General features: G+C 43.9%; 2 protein-coding genes across 24 annotated transcripts in view; one reads left to right on the plus strand and one right to left on the minus strand.

Moving 5' to 3' along the window:
* The window catches only part of FNBP1 (formin binding protein 1), a 114,508-nt gene extending 102,231 nt beyond the window's left edge, over positions 1 to 12,277 (minus strand). For 16 of the 22 annotated variants that reach the window (XM_074331182.1, XM_074331178.1, XM_074331174.1 and 13 more), the window contains exon 1: positions 11,331 to 11,599. In XM_074331182.1, coding sequence (XP_074187283.1) covers positions 11,331 to 11,354 — 24 coding nt within the window. In that variant the 5' untranslated portion in view covers positions 11,355 to 11,599. Of the gene's footprint in view, positions 1 to 11,330; positions 11,614 to 11,882 lie in introns of those variants that run through there. The other 6 variants (XM_019728841.2, XM_074331179.1, XM_019728840.2 and 3 more) reach the window with 3 other exon arrangements.
* Positions 12,278 to 17,620: 5,343 nt separating this feature from the next.
* The window catches only part of GPR107 (G protein-coupled receptor 107), a 67,979-nt gene continuing 59,573 nt past the window's right edge, over positions 17,621 to 26,026 (plus strand). Inside the window, exon 1 of one of the 2 annotated variants that reach the window (XM_019728850.2) lies at positions 17,621 to 17,869. In XM_019728850.2, coding sequence (XP_019584409.2) covers positions 17,729 to 17,869 — 141 coding nt within the window. In that variant the 5' untranslated portion in view covers positions 17,621 to 17,728. The remainder of the gene's footprint in view (positions 17,870 to 26,026) is intronic. The other variant, XM_019728849.2, reaches the window with a different exon arrangement.

Here is a 26,026-nt window from a genome sequence, read left to right on the forward strand (position 1 = left end):
AGACGTTTACCATTTTAATTCTAGCTTTTCTGATTACCCACACTTATATTGGGCAATCAGACCCAAACAGACCCAAAGAGCCTGGACCTGTTCCCAGAGCTCAACTCAACTCTGGGAACTCAACTGCATGTACTCAACTATCTACTAGATATCTAGTAGGCACCTTGCAAAATAAAAAATGCCCAGCACTACATGTCTCTCTTCATCAACCCTAACTCTTCAGTTCTCAGTCTCTCACACCCTTATTTTTCTCTATAGCATTTATCATGATCACATGTGTTATATAGAGAGAAATCACACAGAAGGGCAACTTTTTTTTACTGTTTGGTTCACTGTCACCTTCCCTTTGCTAGAACAATGCCTGGCATATAGTAGGTGATCAATAATATTTGTTTAGTGAATTAACAGTGACTTATCTGGGTACCTGAGTAAATCACAACTAGAGAAACATAGGATGCCTGTAAATGGCTGACTGCGTAAGGAAGTAGCTCCAAAATGACGCTGGATTTTAAATTTGTGATAAAGAATAAAAATGAGCATAAACTGAGAATGCATGAGAAGGAACCAAGCTGTTAAATAGTGCTACCTAAGCCACATCAGAGTTACCTCGGAGAGCTTCTAAAATTACAGACTGTCAGACTTGCCAGTTTGGGAAATGCTGGAAAGTGAGATGACAAAGACCCACCATCCAATCTGGGTACCGGAATATAATCTCAGGGATGCAAGACAGAACACAGATAGAATTTAAAAGGTCTAAACATAACTAGTTACCCAACAGTCCATCTAAAGAAAGAACAGGTTAACAGAAAAGGAATTCTCTACATAGCACCTACAAACTAGACTCTAGTCTATCCTTAACATAGATCTATCCTTCTGGAAAAGACAGATGCCTTAGGCTTCCATAGCTTGGTGTCACAAGCCATTAAATTTATCCAAATCCATTTGATTTTATGCTCTCCAAGGAACTGTGCATAAAATTTAGCTTTCTGCATAGATTAGCCTGCAGGGAGAAAAGGTGCAGATTGGCAAACAGGATTAGCTGGTGTCCTTATGAGTATACTGCTCATTATAGATTTCAGATCTGCCTTCTGGTTTGTTCATCCATCTTGGGAATTTGGTTAGTGTGAATCACCTCCAGGCAGAATGAAAATACCAAGTCTCTTAGCTTCAGAAAGCCAAGGTGGAGACCTGGACAGATTTATCACAAGTCTGCCTCCTGAGCAGAAGTGAAGAGAGGGCAAGAAAGAAGTGACTGTCGGTTCTGGTTTTGTGCCCAACTGGTGAAAACAACAAAAAGGACCTGAAGCTGACATACTGCTTGACCCACAAGCCAAAACAATGACTCGGCCTCACCCTCCCTGTGGTCACCACTCAAAATGTACACTGCTAGGTCTTCTTTAGGCATCCAAGGATCCCTAGCTGTTGACTTCAACCTAATTCCACCCATATAAACATGTTGGGGGATGCGCTCTGCTCCAACCCACAAGGTTAATCCAATCAACCAAGCTTGCAGCTGCAGTCAGGAGACCGAGAAACTGGCCCATAACTACGCGCTTTCGGCAGGTCACGTCCTCAAGGGGATGCCACGGTCCTCACATGGTTTTCAGCTCATCTCTCTTTTCAGGCTCCTCTTGACAAGCTCTGCTCATTCTTGAGCTCTGTGTCTTCTTACACTTTTGGGCCTTCACACATGGCCTCTCCTCCCTCTTCCTGGAAGTCTCTGTCAGGTCGCCCCCCAACCTGACCAGCCCCGCTCACCTGCATAAAGTCCTAGTTCTCCAGGGCTCCACATAAATGCCATGCAAGCCCAGCTCACCGTCCGTGTTTCCATGTAGTTACCCCACTCAGCCCTTGTCACATGGTGCTTACTGTAAGTTCTTGGTCACCCATGTGCCCCCTACGGGTCCTGTAAAGAACCATGTCTTGGTACCAAGTAGTGGACAAAATAGAGAGGTGTCAGTTAGACTCATCGTGTCTGTATCTCTTGTCTGATAGAATTTTTATAATTTCATTTGTTTTCTCTTATGTACTAAAGTCATAATTATTTGCCGCCTACACCACCAATCCTCTTGCCAAATTGGTAATGACAATTAAGAATTAAATTTATCCCAGGATGACAGGGACACTTCATGTACACCTGAGTATCTTTTGAAAACTGAACAATACAAATAGATCATCTATTTTTAAGGGTGAGTAAAATTTAAATTGAATGTCATGGTGAAAAATACACTTTATATATACATACACACTCATGAAATCCATATTTCTTTGCCCAAACATTGCTACACATTTCCATTTATATCTGTCCTAATGCAATTATGTTTAAACTCCTTAGTTTTCTTTGCGAAGAAGAAATCAATCTCAACTAAGCTGATATATAGAGTAATTCATTAGATGTCTCAAGCAGCAAATATCCAGCTTTCAGGGGAAATAACGGTGACTTCACTATAACTTGTTAAAAAAGTGGTAATAACAGCCAAAGAGAACTCTTTCTCCCTGAGGGATAACATTAAAATTATATTTTATGTAAACCCAGGTATACTGCTAAAAATTGGTATGGTTAGTGTTTTGTAGTGCATTTTATATTTTTTTAAAAAATCTGAAATCCAGAGTTCTTTTCAAAGCAATGATTTCCAGGCATTGTCCTACGATTGGGTTATTTTATTGTTAACACGTAAACAGAATGTTAAATCAAAGGACAAATATTTCACTGTGGAAACCAGAAGGTCAGGACAGTGAACTGCTCATTTTTCACGAGTCCTGCTTGCAGCAGGAGACTTCTGCGATTTTTTCCCCAGGAAACAGGCTTCTTTTCCCTTTAATCCTCCCATGACTGCACTAATTTGTATTTACCCATCATCACCTCATCAGAAGATCTCAAAGCAGTTTACAAACACGCCCCTCTTTCTGCCCCTGGTAGAGAGGAAGGCGAGCACCACATACCCCTTTATAGGTCAGCACAACGAGGAACAGAGGTGTGAGGGCTTGCCCGACACTAGTAAACGTTAGATCAGGCAAGCAGTGCAGCCAGGCTGAGCGCTTCCAGGCCGGCTCCCTCTCACCCGTGCTATCTCCCCCAAGAATCTGTCCGGTATTTTCATGCATGGCAGGAACCCACTCTCAGTTTTGGTTGTGCAAATAGAAGTGCAAGGGGCCATAGCTTCCTTCTTTTCCCATGGATAGGAGGGGAAATGTTTGGTTTCATGTTCCTTAAGAACCAAAACGTGGAAAGCCCTGCATGGGACAGCTAGAGCACCCCCAAAGTGGTCCATATCTATTATCTTTTTTCTCAATCTAATGAAAAATACTTTTTACCAAGACATATTTTTGTTAGATGCAAAATAAAAAATGTGACACTACTCTTACAATTTAACACCTTTACAAATTAATTCCTTTAAATTAGAAAAGAAGGACTTTGGATTTAAAATGAGGGGATCGCCAGACACACATGAATACCTGCTAAAATATAAGCTTCATTCATAACAGCATCTGCTGGGTCCGCACCATGAGTCATGGATTCTCATTGACTCTCAGTACGAGGAACATCAGGTTTTGGAGAGCAAAACTTAGATCAGTGATCGGGGAAATATGAGTGAGCGATGGGGAGAAAAGGGATTGCGAGCTACTGCCTGATACAGAAGATGCTGTTTTTAAACTACATTTGTTTAGCTAGTGTCAGGAAAAAGAAACGGCATTTCAATTCTAACACTAGCACCCATTGTTTGGGTGAGTCTGGTGAGTAATGCCACCGCTCTGAGACTCACCTATAAAATGGAGATAACGATTAAACTCACAGGGCCATTGTTAGGTTAAAAGGGTGCATTTAAATCCCCCGGGAGAGGTGCATCCGACACTTAACAAGTTGGTTTTCTTCCGTTTTCATAGTTTAAAAGATGCGGGGGAGAATTTTGATTCTGTGTGTGATTCCTCAGGAAAGCAGGGTAGCCGAGTGGCATTATAGCGTGAGGCAGAGAAGACAGCGGGCTCTAAAAAACCACGTGGGGGCAAACAGATGAAACAAGAATGTCGAAATACTGATGATCTGGAAGCTGGGAGATGAGGACATAGCGACTCCTAATATTATTTTCTAGAAGTATGTTGGGAAATTTTCTGATAAAAAGTTGAGGGGCTGGCCCGGTGGCTCAGGCGGTTAGAGCTCCATGCTCCTAACTCCGAAGGCTGCCGGTTTGATTCCCACATGGGCCAGTGGGCTCTCAACCACAAGGTTGCCAGTTTGATTCCTCGAGTCCCGCAAGGGATGGTGGGCATCGCCCCTGCAACTAAGATTGAACACGGCACCTTGAGCTGAGCTGCCTCTCAGATGGCTCAGTTGGTTGGAGAGCATCTCAACCACAAGGTTGCCGGTTCAACTCCCACAAGGCATGCTGGGCTGTGCCCCCTGCAACTAGAAACGGCAACTAGCAACGGCAACTGGACCTGGAGCTGAGCTGCGCCCTCCACAACTAAGACTGAAAGGACAACAACTTGAAGCTGAACAGCACCCTCCACAACTAAGACTGAAAGGACAACAACTTGACTTGGAAAAAAGGCCTGGAAGTACACACTGTTCCCCAGTAAAGTCCTGTTCCCCTTCCCCAATAAAATCCTCAAAAAAAAAAAAAGTTGAAACAATAATAATTTTTGAAGGTATTAACTTGAAACAAAAAAGATGAGGAGGTGTGTTCTAGAGTCCCAAAGCCCTGGGACTGAATGAATCTCTCCTTTCTACTCTGTGAAATTGTGCCAGTTACTTTACCCTTCTGAACGTCCATTTCCTCTTTTACAAAAGGGGTGATAACAGTGTGGCCAGTGCATAGATGTGCCACTCAGATCCTCCGCCCAGAAAGGACTCGCTGCCCAATTGCAAGGAGTGTGATTGGCAGACAGCCTCCTTTCGGGTCTGCCTCATCTTTTGAGCCAAGGTCATGGTCTTCTTGTAGTAAACCCCAACCAACTACTGAGCAAGGTGGTAGCCAATGTCACACTGTCCTCAGCCAATGAACGAGCAAGGCAGTGGTACAAGGGCCTGGCCATTTCTGTCCAAGGTGAGATTCCCTGAATGGGTAATTTTTGCTCTAGAGATCCTCACCGGCCTAGTGGAGACTTTGTCAGGCTGCATCGTGGTCTGATGGCTCCTCCATCCATCTCACTTGTTCCCTTTCCCATTCGCAGGTGTTACTTCCAATAAAACTTAGCACTCCTAACTCTATCTAAGAATCTTCTCTGATGCTGGCACTGAATGGTACTTACCTCACTGGATTCTTGTGAAGCATAAATGAAATGATGGATGGAAAAACTCTGCACAGCACCTGGGACGCGACACGCTCTCAATGGGCAATGTCAGTGACAATTATTCAACAGTGTTTAAAGCCACAGGGCATGGTGCATGTGAATATATTACAAGAACTTTAGCGCTTATGTAATTATAAGCTATTTCTATTTTTACAACCCATAAAGAGAGTAGAGAAGGACAAGACAGAGAGGAAACTGCAGTTGTTCAACTATACACACTAAAACCACAGATACTAGTCTAAGAACTAATTCTTATTAAACAAACAAACAAACACCTCATTCTAATTACTAGAATGGCATTCTCTCAATTTAAAAGAATACCACAGTATAGCTAATGTGATACTATAGTTTAAATGTTAACAAGTATTCCGTCTTCTACAACAAGACACATCTTTTTTTGGTGGTGGTGGTGGTTTGAATCTGTTCTAAGCATTAAACAATTGAAGCTGTTGAGGTTCACATAAATTTAGCATAGAATTTACAAAAGTTGGTCCCAATTAGAAGACCATGATGAATCAATACTAAAAACTTGTAGACTCTCAATTAACTCTCTACTACACATAATTTTTAACATTTTAACTAGACACCTCACTAGGCTCAAGCTAGTATGAGGGTACATTTCTAAAACAGGAAGCAAATATTTCATTGTAAACACTAATTCCAGAAGATTTCACACCCCTGTTCTAAAATCTAATTACATTAATTTTTCAGGGCACGCAAATATTTTTGGTAGTTTGCAATTTTTAAGAGTCAAAATAAAGCCTTACTTTTAAATGTGGGTGGTGTTGGTGAAACAAGTATGAGTAATACTTGCAGGAAACACAATATTAGCTTTAGTTAGGAAGTGGGTGATACTTGAATAGTCCTTCAAAGAAGCACTTTCCATGTCACACGAATGTAAAGCAGGAGTTATAATGTGGTCACACTGTGAACGCACTCTTACAAAACTCCCTGTGGTGCTTGAAATCCACATTTACCTTCCAAACCTTCAGTTTCCACAGATGTTCAGGATTAGACCTAGTAACATATAAAATGAAGGCAACAAGCTGATGTGTAAGTATCTACCACAAAATTGCCAGACCTCCCAGGTTTTGTTTCATATTTACTAACCAGAAAAGACTGTGCAAAGCCTGTTCTGATGAGGAGGTAGGAATGGCACAATTAAATCTGATTTAGCCTCCCTTCTGAGGCCATTCTGCTCTACAGTCACCATAGTTCCAGGAGTGATGTCTCCCCGGTTGGTCTGGCTGTGCTTATCCCACAGAAATCTCTGAAGGGTTAAGAATAAAGAGCAGTAGAAGCTATGAACTGTTGTTAGGACTACACTCCACTTAGTATTCTGCAGCAAGAAGAGGTAGTAAGAGGTAATTCTCTGAAACCTGGAACTGTTCATAGTCAATTACTTCAAGATTAAAAAAGAATCAGTATTGCCTTGTTTAAAATTTCAACGCACTATAAAGTGTTCTTATATAAACACACACACATATCAGGCATAAGCAGCATGAATAACAGAGAAGAAATAAATCTTCAAGCCCTATGTTCAAGGTGAAAAAAGTGCCTAGTCTATGCGTATTTGTGGTGCAAGGAGCCCTTGGGAAACCTCAGTACCTTTCGCTCAATTTTGCTGTGAAACTAAAAAAGCTCTGAAAAAAGTCCATTAGAGAAAAAGGTGCTTAGAAATATAAAAAATTGTTTACAACTGCCCAAGTGCAGAAAGGTCTTAAAATTATTCTCCCATTACTTTAAAACAGCAAATGTTAAAACAAAAGGGGCAAAAAAGGATTCCTTTGTTTACTCAATAAATATTTCTCAAACTGCTACTATGAGTCAGGCATTGTTCCCTGTACAGTTGGCAGATAACTCTTTCACTGCTGCCTCTTAAAAATGCACGCCACAATCAACGGTGCCCTAGTCACACTGTTGATTGCACACTGTATGCCTGGCACAGGTTAAAAACAATTACATACAGTCAATACAGGTGGCTTCTGCCTATGTTGACCAATATGTATTATTCAGGCCTCTTCATTCACTTTCTTGCTTTTGGTATTTATGGACGCCTCCGTTTCTTATTAGCACCAAAGTAAATAAAAATGGCAGAGGACAGTAGGAGACAAAAGTAGATTCTGTCACTGAACAATTTGGTAGCTGCAAATGGTAAAATGATTATGAGGAAAGCTAAAATTTCCAATGGATTTATTCACACTTCCCATTAATGATCAAGGTAACAAAAAGTTGAACTGACACTTCAATAACTTGTCATTTCTTTCTAAATAAGTAGGTAAGGAAAAACATTCCCATGTAAGAAACTCTTGCTTCGCCATTTCTCCAAGGACCAGGCACAATTTCAATAAGTCAGTGCAACCTGTTTACCCGTCATTATTACCTTTTTAACAAAGTCTTGAGTAAATTAATTTGGTTCATCTCACAAAGAACCTTAAATCACTCTCTTGACTTTGATGTTTCAGGCTAGCGTTAAGACCTACGTTATGGCTTCATTGAAATAAGTAGATCTCCTTCAATGTATGTCACGTGACTTAGCTTTAGATCAGTGGCTTGCACATAATAGCTGTTCAATAAAAATTTTAGGGGGCCGGCCCGGTGGCTCAGGCGGTTGGAGCTCCATGCTCCTAACTCCGGAGGCTGCCGGTTCGATTCCCACGTGGGCCAGTGGGCTCTCAACCACAAGGTTGCCAGTTCAATTCCTCGAGTCCCGCAAGGGATGGTGGGCTGCGCCCTCTGCAACTAGCAACAGCAACTGGACCTGGAGCTGAGCTGCGCCCTCCACAACTAAAACTGAAAAGACAACAACTTGAAGCTGAACAGCACCCTCCACAACTAAGATTGAAAGCACAACAACTTGACTTAGGGGAAAAAAAAGGCCTGGAAGTACACACTGTTCCCCAATAAAGTCCTGTTCTCTTCCCCAATAAAATCTTTAAAAAAAAAAAAAAAAGATTTAAAAAATTGATGGAAGGGCAATGTTATAGAGTTGAAACAATTTTATTATAACCTAATCACTTTAAAACAGCCATTTAGTTTGTTATGACCTTCTGATACGAAATAGGAAGCGCCAATTTAAATACAAACTAATCCAATGAAGTTATGACAAATTATGGGTTTTGAGTCCATTTTTATAGTTGTATAACTTCCTGACTTTGCATGATTTCTAAAAATTTCCTAGAATATGAAAGTTTACTCCCATGCAGGTGTTTAAGAAAAAGAAGACGATGACAAGGAGAAAGGTTTTACTCTCTCTGCAAAGCAGGATGTGGCTTAAGAGTAAGCCTTTAATGTACAGCGCACGTTAGAAACTCGTAATGTTTAAAAACCTATATGGATTTTGACTAAAGTGCTAAAATGTGTGTCCATCTGATGGTATTTGTGAAGGTCCAGGAAGGCTGCAACCACCTGTTACCAATAACTCACGGCCACCAAACCAGAGCTCCATCTCTCTCCATCCAGAAGTGCAATTCTGCCAAGTTAGGCTGGAGCACCCCATCATTATCTCATTACACATGTGCATGGTCCCAAAGCCACCATTCAAGGAAAACCCTCAATCATTGCCGTGTGCTGGGCTGCCCCACACTGCCCAACGCACCACACATGGCTGAGTCTCTCACCACTGGAGAACTGGAGTTTATTTTTCAGAACCCTTCATGAGTCCATTAAAAAAAAACAAAACTCAAATACTAATAAAATAAGGCAACTGAAAGTAGACATTTTGCTGCCCTCATACTTCTTGGTATTTCACCATAAAATTCAGACTTCGCACTTCTTTTATTAAATAAATAATGTGTTCATTCCTTCCCCTCCATTAAACTATAAGCCACTAACAGGCAAAGGTTGATACTCAGTGAAATGCTTTAAAAAAACACACACAAAAAACCGCTTCACTGACATATATTAGTACATATGCAACTGCTAACTGACTCGAGCTTCCTCATAAACTTACCAAGTGAAAAAATATTTCAAGCAGTTTATACACCTTCTCCCTTGAAAATCTTTTCCAGTTATTTTTATTGTAGAAAATTTCAAGCGTACAGTAGAAAGCAGTGTCCTGAGCCCTCCTGCACCCACCACCCAGCTTCAACAATGACCCACTTGTGAGGGCTTATTTCATCAACTACCCACCCCAAAATCTTTTGAAGCAAATCCAAAACTTTGTACCATTCATATATATATTTCAGTTCCCATTTATTTTTCACAACTCCTGTCTTGGCTTTTCCTCCCACCCCTCCACCCCCAGAAAGAAGTGCACAGAATAACGCAGGCAATTGGACCTAGGTTATCATTTCCCTTCTCATAGCCACCTCCCCTCTTCCGGACCACCTTCTGGAACATTCACTGATATCACTGTGAAATGCCCACCAGTGTGTTCAGTGCCTTTAACTACGGCCTATTTTACTTAGAAATATATTGGAGTTCCCCCCATAACCCCTTTCTCTTGTGTGAACAAGTGAAAAAAAAATTGTGCCAAAATTTCTACTTTCTTGATAAAAATTACCTGATTTGTTCCCCTAACCCCAGGTAAGTAAAAAGAACCAGGAGTGGAGCAGGAACAGAAGGGGAAAGAAGTACAACATTTAATATGGTAGATTCTGCCTAATTAGGTGTGTGCAAATATTTCAAACCATCTGTTATTTTATTTTTAAATTGAATATTTGTAAACATAAGCCAAAATCTTGGGTTCCTTTAGACAGAGGATGTTTATAAAATGAATTTATGTAAGGCGGCTATTGCCTTCAGGATCTTGATACTAATAACAGTAGCTGCTTCTGAGCCCAAGAAATGGTTATGTAAAAACAATTAAAGCCAAACAATAATAATAATTAAGGGAGAACGTGCTGTTTCTGTAGCTGCTCAAACCTTGTTGTACTTTGCCGTGAGATTTCTTGGCCTCAGCTCAGATAGCAACCACCACCCCACACTTTCTCCTCCACACCCTTTACAAATGGAATTCCGAAAAGAGGCACTTTGGAGTTCATCATGGCAAATGTTTCATCTTGAGGACATTTCAGTGCAATAATTGAGATTTCATCCACCCCTCCCTCTGGACACTGCACTGCCCATCCCTTGCCCAGTGATTTCCCCAGGAATCCAGAGGAAGGCAGGGAGACCAGCTCCATTCTGCAGCCCACAGCCTCTCCTCGGGGCCGGCCTGTGCACTGCCTCGGCATCCCCAGTTGGTCCGGCGACAGAGGGCTTCCAGACACCAGTCCACGGGCTATCCCACCGCACCCGCAGGTTAAGGATCCGGCTGGAGCGCCCTCTCGCCGCCGACCTTCCCCATTTTCAACTGTTTCCTCTGAGCAGTTAAAGAATTATTACCCTGCCAATGCCTCTTCCTGAAGGTGATAACACAAGCTCTCCCCCTAACTCCGACTACTTTCCCTCCAGGCCAAACGCCGCAGTCCTCGCATCAAAATCAGGATCTGAGCTTCCCCTCGAGAACTACAAGAGCGCCCCAAACCGCCACAGGTCAAAAGTCTTCGCCTCGAGAGGGGAGACACTGCTTCTCGCCCCTGCACCCCGAAATCCAAGACCTGGGACCCAGCCCCGCCGAGGCGCCCCGCCCCCGGGAGCAGCGCCCGATCGGCCCGCACCTCCACGCAGAGAAAGCAGCGCTAGGAACTCGGCAATGGGCGCCCTAATAAATAGCGTAGCCTCCAAAATCAGAGGGCCTCCACGCCCCCATCGAAGCCGGTTCGCGGCGCATCCGTCCCCCCCCCCCCCCGGGATTAAGACTTCTCAGCACACAACGCTGGCCTCTGGCCGCCGGGGGCACCCAGACCCGCGCCCCCTGCTCAGGCCGCCGGGGGGACCCACACCAGCTCCCCTCGCCTCGGAAGAGCGAATCTGGCTCGTACATCCTGCTCGGGCTAAGGCCCACGAGGAGCACCCGGACCCGCGCCTCCGTCAGGCCGCGGGGACCCCGACCCGCGCGCCATTGCCTCCAGCGGGGCAGCCCGGCTGCGCCCCCAGCCCAGGCGCGCCAGGCACCTTCCCCCGCAGCCCGGCGGGCCCAGCCCCTCACTCACCCAGAGCTCGGTGCCCCAGCTCATGGTGCAGGGGGCGGGAAGGGGCGCGCCGCGCGACAGGCGCGGCTCTCCGGTCCCCCTCCCTGGCGATCCCTTCGCCCCTCGAGATCTCCGCGATCGAAGAAGGCCCGGGCCCGCACGGCCTCCGCCTCCTCCGGCTCCCGCTCCTCGCCTTGGGTCTCCTCGGCAGCTCCTCCTCCGGGTCGCTCCTCAGCAAAATGGCCCGAGGAAGCAGCAGCCGCGGCAGCCGCAGCGCCCGCCCGCCCCACACCGGGAGAGCGAGGGGGGAGGGGAGGGCGGGGCGGCGGGGCGGGGCCGCGCGCCGGGGGCGGGGCCGCCCTGACAGCTCGCGCACGCGCGCTCCGCCCCGCCCCCTGCCCACCCTCCCGCCAGGCGCCCTCCTCCAGGCTCGCGTCGCCTGGGGGTCCGGAAGGACGCGGAAGGAGGCGGGTGGAGCTCCCCAGGCCGATTTTTAAATTACTTATTAGCCACTACGCTCTCTGTTCTTAGGACAACCACTCGCCTTTGAACAGAGCCGGGCCCTGTTATTACCGGTGCTCTGCGCGGCCTGAGGTTGCTCCTCTGCGCCGGGCGCCGCTTTAGCCGTGAGAACAGTACTTTTCCCTGGCAGCCATGCACGCCGACCACCGCTCGCCGGGGATGCGCTTTCCGCACCGCCCGGAAGCCGCGGAGGCCCCGGAGTCCTGCAGCGTTGCGCGGTGGGAGTGGGGCCTGGTGCAGATAGGGACGTCGAGGCCGAGAGCGACCCAGCAGCTTCGAGTGGGTGGGGAGGGCATCCAGGGGCGCACAACCAGTGATTTCTGACCTGCAAAACCGGTGATTTCCAACCTGTTCGGCCAAGAAACGCTCAGACGGGAAATCACGTTCCCGCCTTGTGGGTAAAAATAAAGGCACTGGGTCCGCAGATAACGTATTAGGTTCCCAATCCAGCCTCCTGCACGTCCTAGCTGGGTGGCCTGGGACAACGACTCCACCCCTCTGGAAGCTCAGAGCCCTCGCCGCCAAACCGAGGTAATGACGCATCCATCTCACCACGTATGAGCATCGAGGAGAGGGGCACCTGTTACCTGGCCTATAATTGGTAAAATGAGAGCTAATTTTTAAGTAGACGCTGACTCCCTCTGTATTCCAAAGGTCTACACAAGTATTTCCTACATGGAGAATTTTTGGAGTCCCAACTTTCCTCTGAATCACAAGGCCCTTTCTCCTCAGTCAATTCTACTGACTTTTCTGAGTAACTGTGGACTCCTAAAATGGGTCCTATAGAAATGTTTCACAATGATGCATTTCTCCAATGCCTACAACCCCCGTCCCCCCGCTTCAATCAGTGTATCATTCTCCACCATGAAAGGGTGGTACTGAAAAACCCTTGCAGATAAACCTCCAGTTCTACTTCCTTTGTTGGACAGTTATATTAAATTTAACCTGTCAAAGCTGTTTTAGTCTGTCTTTTTTCAGCTCCCCCACCACCCCCTCGTTTTAGTGTATGTTTAAATATTTTCCTCTCACAGTTACCAGGTCTGGGAACTCTTTACTCCAGAGACTGTGAGATTTATAACAATCAGAACCGCCAGCCACCTATCTCTCAAGGCAGATCTAACAGCCAGAGTGAGTTGGAGGGGTTAGCAATTCAAACAATGCTGCACAGTTTAGTTTGCTCTCTGGAAATGGTAAGTGAAAAGCAGGTTATCTAACAAGACCCTGCCTTGGTAATCACCTCGACTTCCCTTCCTGCCACGGCTTAAATATTTTTTGAAATTCAATGATCTAATCTCTACTGAGTTCTAGGAGACTTCTCAAAAACAGTGACCACTTGTGAAAATATGCTAATCAGGAGGAAAAACAACCTGCTGATCTAAAGAGGGGAAAAAGAGGAGGGGACAGCAGAAGAAAGAGAGAGACCACATTAAGATGAAACCTTTTAAGATGATGAGTAAGCCGGAAATAGTTATAGGAACCCATTAAAAGCCACAGCAGCAGAACTGCATGGAACTGGCTTAATTATACCACAGTGCAAGTATCTTTAACTTCATTAAGTTTGGATGGTAACTGGAAAAGGTTTGAAAGTGTCAGAATCAAAAGAAAAAAAATACAAAAAAAGTGTCAGAAGCTTTAAAAAAATAAAGGAGGAAGACACAATTGATCTTGAAGCAATGGAAACAAACAGGATTTGGGATTAAAGAGAAATAAACCAGCAGAGAAAAAAAGATAGAGTATAGCACAGTCGTTTTTTTAAAAAAAGAACTAAATCCATTCAGTTTTTCCTAATCGTAAGAGGGAATGATTCTAAGATAAGGAATTCTCACTATTAACAAATTACCATGACCTGACCTACTTAGGAATCAGTGTTCACAAGAAGTATTCTAAACAGTCTGTGTAAATGCTGGAATTACCTAGGGGTCAGCCTGGGTTATGTACACCTGTTTCACTTCAGTAACACCCAGAGAACACTGATTTACAAGGTTGTGATCTTGGTGGGTGACTACATAAATTTGCAGTGAATGATCTTATCACATGGACATTATTAGCATTGAAATAAGGTCTCTAGAAGGTCTCTAGATAGAGAGCCTGTGTAGGTTGATGATGTATATATAGAGGCAAACAATTTCCCCCCTTCTTCTGCTTCCGTACCACACTCTGGTTCAAGCCATTGTTTCTCAGTCTAGTTGTGTAGGACCCAGCTCCCTGGCCCATGCTGGTATTATGAGCCTTGCTTTCCACTGGCTGAGGCAGTCTGTCACCAGTCATAGGTCGGCTGGCTCTTGCTGGCTGCCGGCTACTCATGCTACCTGCGGGCCCCTCCAAGCAGCCCAGCTCCAGGGAGAGCTGTTGTTCACAATCTTAGCTGTAGAGGGCGCAGCTCACTGGCCCATGTGGGAATCAAACCGGTGACCCACCGCGTTAAAAAGCACCGCACTCTAACCACCTGAGCCACTGGGCCAGCCGGAGGCAAACAATTTTATTAGGGCTTTTTGGCAATTCTAATGGTACTTGCAATTAATAAACATCTAATTCAGGGGCTTAGATGTATAGATGTCTCTATCTTTATTTTAAAGGAGGTAGATTTTTGTATTAATAATTGTTAAATTGGTATCCTAGTGTGCCACTACTTATTAGGTGTGTGGCTTTTGGCAAGTTACTGAAACTCTCTGAGCCTCAGTTTCCTCATTTGTTATACAGGAACTGCATAGATTGTCATGAGGCTGAAATGAGGGAGCGGGGGGGTGGGGGTCAGGCTTTGGTGTTAGCCAGCTTTGGATAGCTATCCACAGACAGCTGCAGAGCTTCGGTTGATTTCTTTTCCTTCTGTAAGCCAGTTTCCCTCTCTATAAAATGAAATAATGCTACTTATTCCAAAGGTTACTGCAAAGATGAAAAGAAAGAAAACATGTCAAATGCTTAGCACATAAGACACAAGTATTAGTTCCCTTTTCTTTTGCTTTCTGTTGGATTTTTACTTATTGTATCAAGGAAAGCAATCCTTGAAGCACTACTGATGCAGCAAAAGAGCTGGCCTGAACTATAATTGATAAGTAGTCTGTTGGTGAAGTACTATTCCTAATGAAATTCTCAGAATTTTTTTTCTTTAAAATAGCTCCCATCAGTTTCAGCTTAAAATTCCCCCATTTGTTCAGCATTCAAACTACTTACTAAGGACCCAAAAAAGCAGTTAAGTGGAAAAAATTGGAGTGGGATAAAAGTAGGAACTCTCTGAACAGAATCTTGAAACTGCAACTAATTTTTGCATCTGATAATGGAATTCCCCTGAAGGTCTATAAAGATGTGCATAAAATCAGGAAAAACCAGCTGTCATGTGGCTGAGTAAGTTACACATTGTGCCACCAGGAATAGGAGAAGTGAATGTGAAGTTTTTCTCCAATCTGCATGATTCATGGTGTGTCAGGGCCTAGCTTTTCCATGAAGATCGCTCTCTGCAAAAAGACACCAATGGGCTTCCCCTGGGCCCCAAGAAATGACCATTCTAGTCAAAGAATGAAAGTGACATTTGACTTCTGAATGTATTGCCAGGTCCCAACTTGATCTTGAGTTCCTTATACTGTCTTTATAGAGGCTTTTGATTTGATATATGAACTCTTTTGGTAAGAAAAACAGATGGCCATTATACCTTATTACAACTGGAGAGTATTAACCCACTAATCGCCTATAAAAGATTTCTGGAAATTTCTAAACTGATGCCAAATATTAATCACACTAGGTTCAAATTACACATTCTGCTACTGGTGGCAACCTTTAGTGGATCCTGCAAAGTTAGAGGAAATAGAAGATACAAATGCACTTGACTAAGAGAGTAAGGCTAAAAGCCAGGTTTAGGAGATCAGTTTCTTCGGCCCCTCCAGGCCTTTTCAGTCAATACCTTACAGGCTAATGCCCCTTTGAAAATGTTGCCAGGGAGAAGCAGGCATAACTTGTTCTGTTACGCACCTGTCTGTTTCCAGTTACAGTATCATGAGTATGCAAATACTCTTTCCTTGAAACTCTACAATCATGTGCCTAAATATACTTGCCAACTTAGGAGATTGAACAGAATTTGAAAAGCAACTGTCTAAAAAATACTTTAAATCTTTGTAATTAGTGTTCCCTTTCTCATTTCTCTAAATTCAAAACTAATGACTGGCACAATATAGTTTTCAAATACCTGAGGTAAGATATTCCTCTGGACAGATACCACTGGTATGTGACCCTGTGAAGGTCACATAATAATTCCCAAGTGAAAAGAAGCAAGAAATAAGAACCCAGTTTTAAGCCTCTGTAAAATTGTTTTTCAGAAACTAAAAGACAGAGATCTTCTATTTTATAAACTATTTAAATGCTTGATCACTATTGTATTATTAAATTAAGACTATTCCTGATCATTCCGTGTTTAGAAGCCCATTACATTCAAATTAAAAATGAGAGATTCTCAAAAATGGTACCTCACTTTAAAAGAAAACCATACAAAGCATTGCAAACCGCCTTTAAAAGTGAAACTGCATGTAAAAAGCACCTTTCCCTTTAACAACTAGTTTCATGCTGAAGTGAGAATTAATGAGCTGTTCTTGGTACCATTTCCCTGAAAATAAGACCTAGCTGGACAATCAGCTCTAATGCGTCTTTTGGAGCAAAAATTAATATAAGATGCAGTATTATAGTATATTGTAAATTTTTAAACTGCTTTCTGAAAATTTCTCTAGCATTTCATTTGGTAACACATTAGTTACTCAGATTTTGGGCTTTCAATTTTTTTGAAAAAATAAAATGATAAGCATTAGAAAGCCATGCATGGTATAGTGCAAGAAGCACAGATCCAATTCTAAAGCAGATGTGGTTCCAGTCCTGGGATTCCTGGCTTTTAATTTTTTCTTGCTTAAATTATTTCACACAAAGAGCATGTATGGCAAGCTAAAAAAAGAATCTAAAAACTAAATAAAACTGGCTAGTCTACTGGCAATCTCAATAAGCATATTCTTCTATGACTCCTTGATAAAAAATGGTGAGAGGAGGGAACCAACTACTGAATCCTTCCATTAAAGATCTCCTCATAAAGTCCACAGATTAGAAGCAAGGAAATTTTCCACACAGAATTAAGAGGAAAATATTGACACTCTGACTGTAGCGGTCGTATGAACGAGCACGAGGCAATAGAACACACTAGTTAAAAGTTGCCGTGTGATTCCCAGCTCAACCTGGAACAAATGACTTAATTTCTCAGAGCCTCAGTTTGCTTGCCTGTAAAGTGGGGATAATGATCATACCCACCTCCTACCTCATTAGATTGTTCCACGGATTAAATGCAGTAATGCACACAAAAACCTAACCAAGTGCATAATCAGGGCTTGATAAATCGTATTATTGCAACCATTTCGTTTGAAATTTGTGTTAAGCGCCTACACAAAAACAAGGGACCTATGACAAGCCAGGAACTTGGTATTTCCACCGAGGCAACGCCGCTCGTGAAATCAGTCCAATCAACGGCCAGACACGGTGCTGTGGCCAGTGTAACAGATCGCCCCGTCGGAGCCCCTGCGGTTGGGGTCCCGCAGGCCCAAGGTCGCTTTCAAAGCTCGCGGGGTGTAGGTGTGGCCCGGACTGGTCCGGCCCAACCACTGTTTCCACGACAACAGCCACAGGGTCACCACTGGGGGTTCCACCTCTTTTGGCTAAACCGGAAGTCCGCACAAGGGAGGTCAACTGAACGGCCCCTCGGGGGTCACCTTCGGCCCCTCAGCGACTTCCCGGGCCGCACGCTCCAGGAGAAGAGCCACAGACATCACCCCGCGAGGCGCGGAGGCCCCCCCTTCCAGGCCCTTCCGGCGTCCGCCGCTCTTTAACCCCGGAAGTGGGCGGTAGAGGAAGCAGCTGGTGATGCTGGAACGAACATGGCTGCCCCGGCGCCCGTCTGCCCCTCGGGCCCCAGCTGTCCTCGGCTGGTCGCGGGCCTCCGGCTGCTTCCACTGCTGGGGCTGCTGCAGCTGCTGGCCGAGCCCGGCCTGGGCCGCGTCCACCACCTGGCGCTCAAGGTAGGCCGGCCAGAGCCGGCCAGGGCCGGCAGGGCTGGGCCGGGCTGGGCCGGGGGGCGGAGGTCCAGGCCGCTCCCCCTGGGCTGGGGGCAACTTTGACCCGAGGGGGGTGGCTCTGAGCGATGGCGCCCCTCCCTGGTCCCCCGGCGCAGCCTCTCCGTGAGAGGAGGCTGTGGGGACCTGTGGGGATGGCGGGGGTCCTTGCGCAGCCCGGAAGGGGCAGGAGGATTGTGGCCGACAGAGGGGAAGGGGCTGACCTGCGGCGAAACCCCGAATGACGCGGGAGGCCGCGCTGCAGCCCCTGCTGGCTTCTCCAGGTTCCTCACCGATAGCAACCTGCTCCTCCTCCTCCCTCTTCACCTCCAACTTTTATCGCCGCCTGTGCTTATCCGCGGTCTCCGCTCTTCCATCCGCTCGTGCCTGCCTGGGCGGTTTGAAGACACGCGGAACCGCAGCCTCAGTTTCCCGGTTCGGCTTAGGGCGCTCTCTAGACTGATCAAAATGGGAATCTCCAGGAGGAATTTCGAATCTCGCTTGAAATCCGTGACCGAGAATTTGAAGCCAGCATTAAACCTCTGATTCTAATGAAAGGGCCTTTTTTTTTTTTGTTTTTAATTCCTCGCTGCTGTCGTTGTCTGTCTAGGGAAGAGATGTATGATAGGCCTAGAATGATCCCTTGGATCTTGCTTTATAACTCCCAACTAAAAGTTATCTAAGGCTAAAACGTGCCTTCAGGCGGTTCAGCAGGTTAATATATCTGGAGAATAGAAAAACAAGTCGTTATGATCCAAAGCCTTGTCCATTATGTTCATAACAGCAATTTTCTAAGAAGTTGTGGGATTGTAGAAAGTTTCTCTTATTAGAACACATTATTCTAGCAAACCATGAAGTATTATATTCGTGTGAAGGTAGAGTGTAAAGAATACAGAATCTGGATTTAAAAGCCTGGTCAGACCCATACACCATAGTTTTGGGTATCAGTTGTTTGTAAATAAAAACTAGCGTGATTAAAATGGTTCTCAGCCGCGGGGAGCTAGGTGAGTCCTGACTCCTTTTGAGAATCTGCTGAAAGATACAGAACCTCTCCCGAGAAAAGTGCAGGTAGAAATGTAGACAAAACTTTCTTGGAATTTCTAGAGCTTTATAATCCTGCTAAATCTTAGCTATAGGCCCTAGCCCCCAGGCTTATGACTGCAAGGTCAAAACACCTGATCTTTAAAATTCTTTAATTTTATGGTGTAGGATCCTGAGTCTTAGATTAAGTAATATAATTGAGTTCATATAGTTTGTAAATTAGAGACAAAGCTAATAGTAGGACACACTGGACCATGTCTCTTGACCCCCAATCTAATGCTCTTTGTACATTTCTAGAATTAAAATGTCACGTGGCATCATTAAATACTGGCAATATTGGTAAAGATTAAAAAATAGACTAACCACGGTGGTAGAAGCAAACTGAATGGTATAATTCTGGTGATTGATTTTTCCTATTGTGCTGAATTATTTAATATTTTTCATCTTTGTAACTTGTTTCTTAAGTACTGTGGCGTTTATTCCATAATCAATATTGTAATTGTTTCTTTTTTCTTAAATTCTAACTTCTTGCTCAAGGAAATGGAAATCACCTGAATGCAGCCTGTAGGAACAGCAGCGTTATTAGATTGTTTGTTTTGCTTGAGACAGAGAGACGTAGGAGATTTGATCAGTTTATAGACCCGGACTGGCAAGAATAACATGTAGAGGTCACTGAGTACCGAAAACATGCATCGATCTTTTAAAAAACTTTTATCAAGGAGAATTTCAAACATATACCAAAGCAGACACTACTATAATGAACTCTGCCTTAGCTGTCACCCAGCTTCAATAACCATCAATCAGTGGCCAGTTCTGCCCCGTTCCCACACACCACTTCTCCCTTTGAATTCTTTCTTTCTTTCTCTTTTTAAATGAGAAACAAGTCCTTTCCTTTTTTTTATTCACTTTTCTTATGCCATGTTACATTTTCAACACCATTCTTCTGGTTTTCTCAGTCTTCTCAAAATTCTTTTGATCTTTCTCTAGATTCCTTACCTTTCAAAAATAACTTTATTAAGGTATAGTTTACTTACCATAAAATTCACCCATTTTAAATGTACAAATCAGTGATTGTTAGTAAATTGACTGAGTTGTGCAACTATCACCACAATCCAGGCATGGAACATTTCCATCGGCCCCATAAAATCCCTTTTGCTGGTTTACAGTTAATTCCTATTCCCATCACTGGTCTCAGGCAACCACTAACCTACTCTCTGTCTCTCTAGATTTGTCTTTTTTGGATATTTCGTATAAATAGAATCACATATAGTATGCGGTCTTTTGTATCCGGCTTCTTTTACTTATGTCTTTGGGGTTCATCCATTTGTACCATTTATTAGTAAGTAATTCATTCCTTTTAATGGTGAAATATTATTCCGTTGTATGGATAGACCACATCTTGCTTAGCTGTTTTCCAGATGATGGACATTTGGGTTTCCCTTTTTGGCCATTGTGAATAATGCTACTACAAACATTCCCATGGCAAGTTTTTGTGGGGACACATGTTTTCATTTTTGGGGGTGATACCTAGGAGTGGAGTAGAATTGCTGGGTCATATGGTGGATTTATATTTAACTTTTTTCTTGAGGTATACTTGACATACAATATATTAGTTTCAGATATATAACATAGTGATTTGACATTTGTATACATTGCAAAATGGCCACCACAGTAAGTCTCGTTTCCATCTGTCACCTCACAGAGTTAATGCGGTATTTATTATTGACTATATTCCCCGTGCTGTACATTACATACCCGTGATTTACTTATTTTATAACTGGAAGTTTGTATTAATACTTCATTCCCTTTACCCATCCCCACCTTCCCTTCTGGCAACCATTAGTCTAGTCTCTGTATCTGTGAGTCTGGGTTTTGGTTTGTTTGTTTTATATATTTAACTGTTTAAGAAAGTGCCAAACAACTTTTCAAAGTGACTCTACCATTTTACATTCCCACCAGCAATTCATGAAGGTTCCCCTTTCTACACATTGTGCCAACATACCCAGGGGCTGTGGGAGCACGTGAGTCCTGAACCCTTTGTAAGAGGAGAGGATAAGAGAAGGAAGGCAGCCTCATGAGCGTGGTGGCAAGAAATAGTCCATTGTGCCGGGTGTTGACGTATAAAGAGTGAAGCACAGAGTAGAGGAGATGTGTAGAGGTAGGCCTTCGTGACGTGTGCAGGCATTTGAATCCCTGTCTTCAGCATTGGGGAGCCCTGCAATTTTTTGGGCTGGGAGTGATGGAATAAGATTTACATTTTAGGTAGATACCATGTTTCCCTGAAAATAAGACCGGGTCTTACGTTAATTTTTGCTCCCAAAGACGCATTTTCAGGGAATGTCTTATTTTTTCACGTACAACAATGTACATTTATTCAAATACAGTCATGTCATCTTCTTCTGGAACATCATCATAACGTACTAAATGCTTCCGTCTGGCTGACGATCTCAACAGGCTTATTTTCGGGAAACATGGTAGGTTTCTCTGGGAGCTTGACTAGGGAGCCGGACTGGAAGCAAGGGACCAGCCAGGGTATAGACATAGTCTAGATGCAAGATTAGGGCCTAAAGTAGGCCCATGGAGGGAGGAGGGAGAAGAGAGTACACGCCCCCCCAATATTTAGAGGGTAAATGATGGACAAATGTGGGGGTGAGGGAGGACGTGACATCTGGGTTGCTGGCAGAGGTTGTGAAGGTGGATGTTGTTGCCACCACTTAGTAGACCAGAAGAGGACAGGAAGAGGAGGAAGACGAGATATAACTCTTAGTGTGACAATAGTTGGGAAGGGAACAAGAGCAAGATGCCTATTTGCCTTTAGATTGTATACGTGCTCCCACCCACCACTCACATTGGAGTGGGAGGATTAAGTCGGGGGATGTGATTGTCTAACTGGCATGTTGGCAGGACGGGAAGGGCAGTTCCTGTGTAGTGACCCCCAGCATAGCTCAATCACTCCTTTTCCTCATATTAAACCACGGAATGAGGCTGTGGAGTTGGGCTTGAGCACATCTGCTCTTTGGATAATCGGTGCGGCCAAAAGGCAGCAGGTGTCCGTTTTGGGTGGGCCCCTCCAGTGGGAACGTAGATTGATCTGGGTCTTTTCCATTTTTTTGCCTTTTCCTGCCTACTTGCTTACACCAAAGTGGGAGAGTTGATAGCACTGTGCAGGTTATTGTATCACCAGTACCTGGCCATTTGCACTGGAAAGATTCCTCACCTCAGTATACGCCTCAAATGATCTTTTGTACAGACACTTCAGGGTTGCATCTTTTAAGTATGTATATCTATTAAACATCGTTCTCCTGCATATATATCTATAAGCGTACAACAGGCCTTTTCTTAGTGACTGCAGTTCGGTGGCATATATGCCAATTTGCTTTCTTCAAATATTAGTATCAAATAATCAAATATTTGATTGCTGGGGTTTCTTAATGAAACAGCCCTGGAAAATTCCAATGATTGTTTTACCTTTTTCCCACTTTTATTGCCGTCTCCCTTCCATAGCCGGTTACTGATTTTTGCTTTTTTCTCCTTCCCCAATACATAATAGTAAACGTGTGGTTTATTCTATTTTTAACTAATAGAAAAAACGTTGGGGTCAAGAAGTATTGTCTGGACTACACAATAGGTTTTCTTTCCCGTCATCTCTTTAGTGGAAGAATGATAACATAAATATGGGCTAGGTAATTACGCACTAGAACACTTAGTGTAAATGATTAAGAAGATGGATGTATGCACGGGCTTGACTAGTGCCCTTGGGAACCTCAGAATGTAGCCTCGTTTGGAAATGGCGTCTTTGCAGATATAAGTAATTAAGATTGGGTCATACTGGATCAGGCTGGGCCCTAATTCCAGTATAACCAGTATCCTTATAAGAAGAGGAGACACACATGGAGGGAACGAGGCCAGGTGAAGACAGAAGCAGATTTGGGAGTGATGGCACCTGCAAACCAAGAACAGGAGGGATTGCCGGCAGCCACCAGAAGCTCAGAAGAGGCAAGGAAGAATTTCTTCCCCAGAGTCTTTAGAGGGAGAACGGCCCTGCCAACATCGCGATTTTGGCCTTCTCAGAACTGTGAGAGCATACATTTCTGTTGTTTTAAGCTACCCCGTATGTGGGTATTTGTTACAGCAACCCCAGGAAACTAACACAGCATATACAGGCAACCCCACATAACATGGTTGTTGGGTTCCTAAAATGCCGTGTTATGTGAATCCATGTTATACGAAAACAAAGAACTAATAGAAAAATGGGAGTTAGTTTCCAAAAATTAAAAAAACATACTATTATATTTTTATAATTAAGAGAAATATCTTTATTAAAGCAATTTTCACCAAAGTATAACATATTAATGTGTGTTAAATAATGTTTTCTTCGTCATCACTGCTAAGCACCATTAACCAAGGGCATTTTCTTTTTGACAAGATAGCTTCATCCTCTGAACTTAATACTCTACGAACAAAATGGATGTAAAACTCTAATACATTTTAAAATTCTGCAGTGAAATCTGATACGACATCCACGCTCGAATGAAAAATTTCAAATGAGGTATCTTTTGCTCTTAAAAGCTCTTATTACTCCGTGTTGTTCGGGGATTTCTCTAATTCTCGAACCGTGTTAGAGTGAACCCGTGTTCTAGGATGCCGTGTTGTACGGGGGTTGCCTGTAATAACTTCGAAGCTCTACTTTCATGGCCACGTGTTACTTGTTTTGAGTACGCACTTTTAGAGAACATCTTTAGCAATGTAGTAAGTAGCTAAACGAAAGCCCTCTTTGCAGGAATCCTCTAGAATCACTGTCAGTTGGTTGGGATCCACCTGGTTGCACTGGCCTTATGTGGTGGCTCTTTCTTACGCCAGTGGCTCAGTCGCTCAGCCCCACAGCACAATCTGCTTTGTGAGTTTCACCACCCCCTGCCACCCATCCTCAAAGTATCTGAAAAGTTTTGGGAAATTAAAAGAGGATCCTTTGTCCCTGCGTTGCCTCATCTCAAGCCCATGGACCGTTAGCTGCTCCATCTTGGTAAACCTCAAAGCTTTTCTGGGCATGCCTCCCCAATGGTGATCAATATGTAGCATGAATGCGTGGACTTGCAGTTAGCCGTGTCTGTCGGAATATTGCCCAGCGGCGTGTAGAAAAGGATACAGTGCACTGCTGCAGCAGTATGAGGTCAAGCCCAGCACCTTGCCCTTGTGGGCGTGGGCGAGCGTGGCCAGGGCAGCCAGCAACTTAGCCAAGGCAACTCAGAGTGAACATAGGAAGAGAGCTGGGGAGAGTGGCACCAAGGTAGATAGATGCTGTTGACGCATTCAGTATTTAAAAGTTTCAGCCCCCTTAAGTATACTGCCAAAATTCTTGTATGTGAGACTGCTGTGTATACAGAAAGGTTGAGACCACCAGTCTGGTGACAGCTGTTCTGGGCTCATGTGGGAAAAGTGAGGAGTCCTACAGAATCTAGACTTGAAGCAATGGTAATAGCCACCTGTGTGGGGGGCAGCGGCTGGCTCAATTGGTTAGAGCACGAGCTCTGAACAACAGGGTTGCCGGTTCAATTCCCACATGGGCCAGTAAGCTGCACCCTCCACAACTAGACTGAAGGACAATGACTTAGAGCTGATGGGCCCTGGCAAACTGTTCCCCAATATTCCCCAATAAAACTAAAAAAAAAAAAAAAAGAAGAGGTCTTTAAAAAAAATAGATACTTGTTATTAAAGCATTTATTATAAGCCAGAGACTACGCTAAATATGTGATTTTTTAATTCATGGGCTCCTCCTAGCAGCCCTTTTGAGGTAAATATTATTATCTCTGTTTATAAATTAGGAAAACAGAACTTGGGTTACATAAACAGAAGAGGCAGAATTCGAACCTGTGACTGGCGCTCTTTCCATCCTGGCATGCGTACTGGGTGAGCAGCCTTCAGTGACTGGGAGAGGATAACCCTGATTGCCAGACTTTGGTGTTTTACATTTTCTTTCAAGCTTTTTGTAGTTTTTCCTCTCTCATACGTTTAGCTGTCATGTTTTGGTCATCTGAGTGAATCTGACCTCATTTTTGTAATGAATTGCTATCTATATGTAGTGAGCCAAGAAGTGGAATATTAAGCTCCCTCGGGAGTGTCTCCCACCATAAATAGTAGGCAGACAATTAATAGTAGGTGGTTTTACTCTTGTTGTTTTTCTCTATTAGCAGAGAACCTGGTCGTGGGAGCCTGCAGGGTCTTCACTTACTTTTTGGATCTGATGTTTGTTTTAATCAGAGGTCACAAACTCAGGTGCTATTAGAAGCTACTTAGATACTTTGTGAGACATTTTGTGAGACGGCGGAGACCGGCCAGCTGAGCACATGCTCGTTCAGCAGCTGCTGCTGCTCCTTGCTTCCAGCGGCTTATGTCTGCATTGGAATGTGGCCTAGACATGCTGCATCCGGCAGTGTCTTCTTAAAGAAAAGCTGGAAATTCATGCTTTTATGTGAAGTTAGCTAGCTGAGAATTCAAATTCACAAAGAGAACAAAACACTGTTAGCCAGCTACAACACATTCAGGGACAGTGTAGTCTGTGGACTGCTGTTGGGTGAACTTGAAAATAAAGACGTGGCCAGTTAGGTGGCCTTCAGCTAGTTAAGTGTGACCGTATTTATTTTCTCAAGTGCAGCTTACGAGAAAAACTAAAGTATCATTACTTCATTTGCAATTTTAAAGCGATTCAACATGAAGTGGTTGAGGAAGTTAAAGCAAAAGCATTTCTTATGTTCTGATATTTAAGCAGAATTGTCAGTGTAAAGCAACTGTTTTTAAAGTGAGGAAAAAAGGAGTAAAAACACCAAAATAGTAGTTGTCTTTAGGGATTATGGACTGGTGGTGTTTTTTTTTAAACTTTATCTCCAGATCAGACCTTTCTTCTGAGCACTAGACAAGTATATGCTGCCTACAACTGCCTACACCCCGTTCCATTTAGGTGTCTCATAAGCACTTCTGTGTGTCAGAAGCCAGCTCATCCTTCCACTCCCTTCACCCGCATCCTACATATTCTTCTTCCAGAGTTTCGTTTCTTAGTAGCAGGGACCACCAGCCATTCATTTTCCC

This window comes from Rhinolophus sinicus, linkage group LG04 (assembly GCF_036562045.2).
Source record: "Rhinolophus sinicus isolate RSC01 linkage group LG04, ASM3656204v1, whole genome shotgun sequence".
Classification (NCBI taxonomy): Eukaryota; Metazoa; Chordata; class Mammalia; order Chiroptera; family Rhinolophidae; genus Rhinolophus; species Rhinolophus sinicus.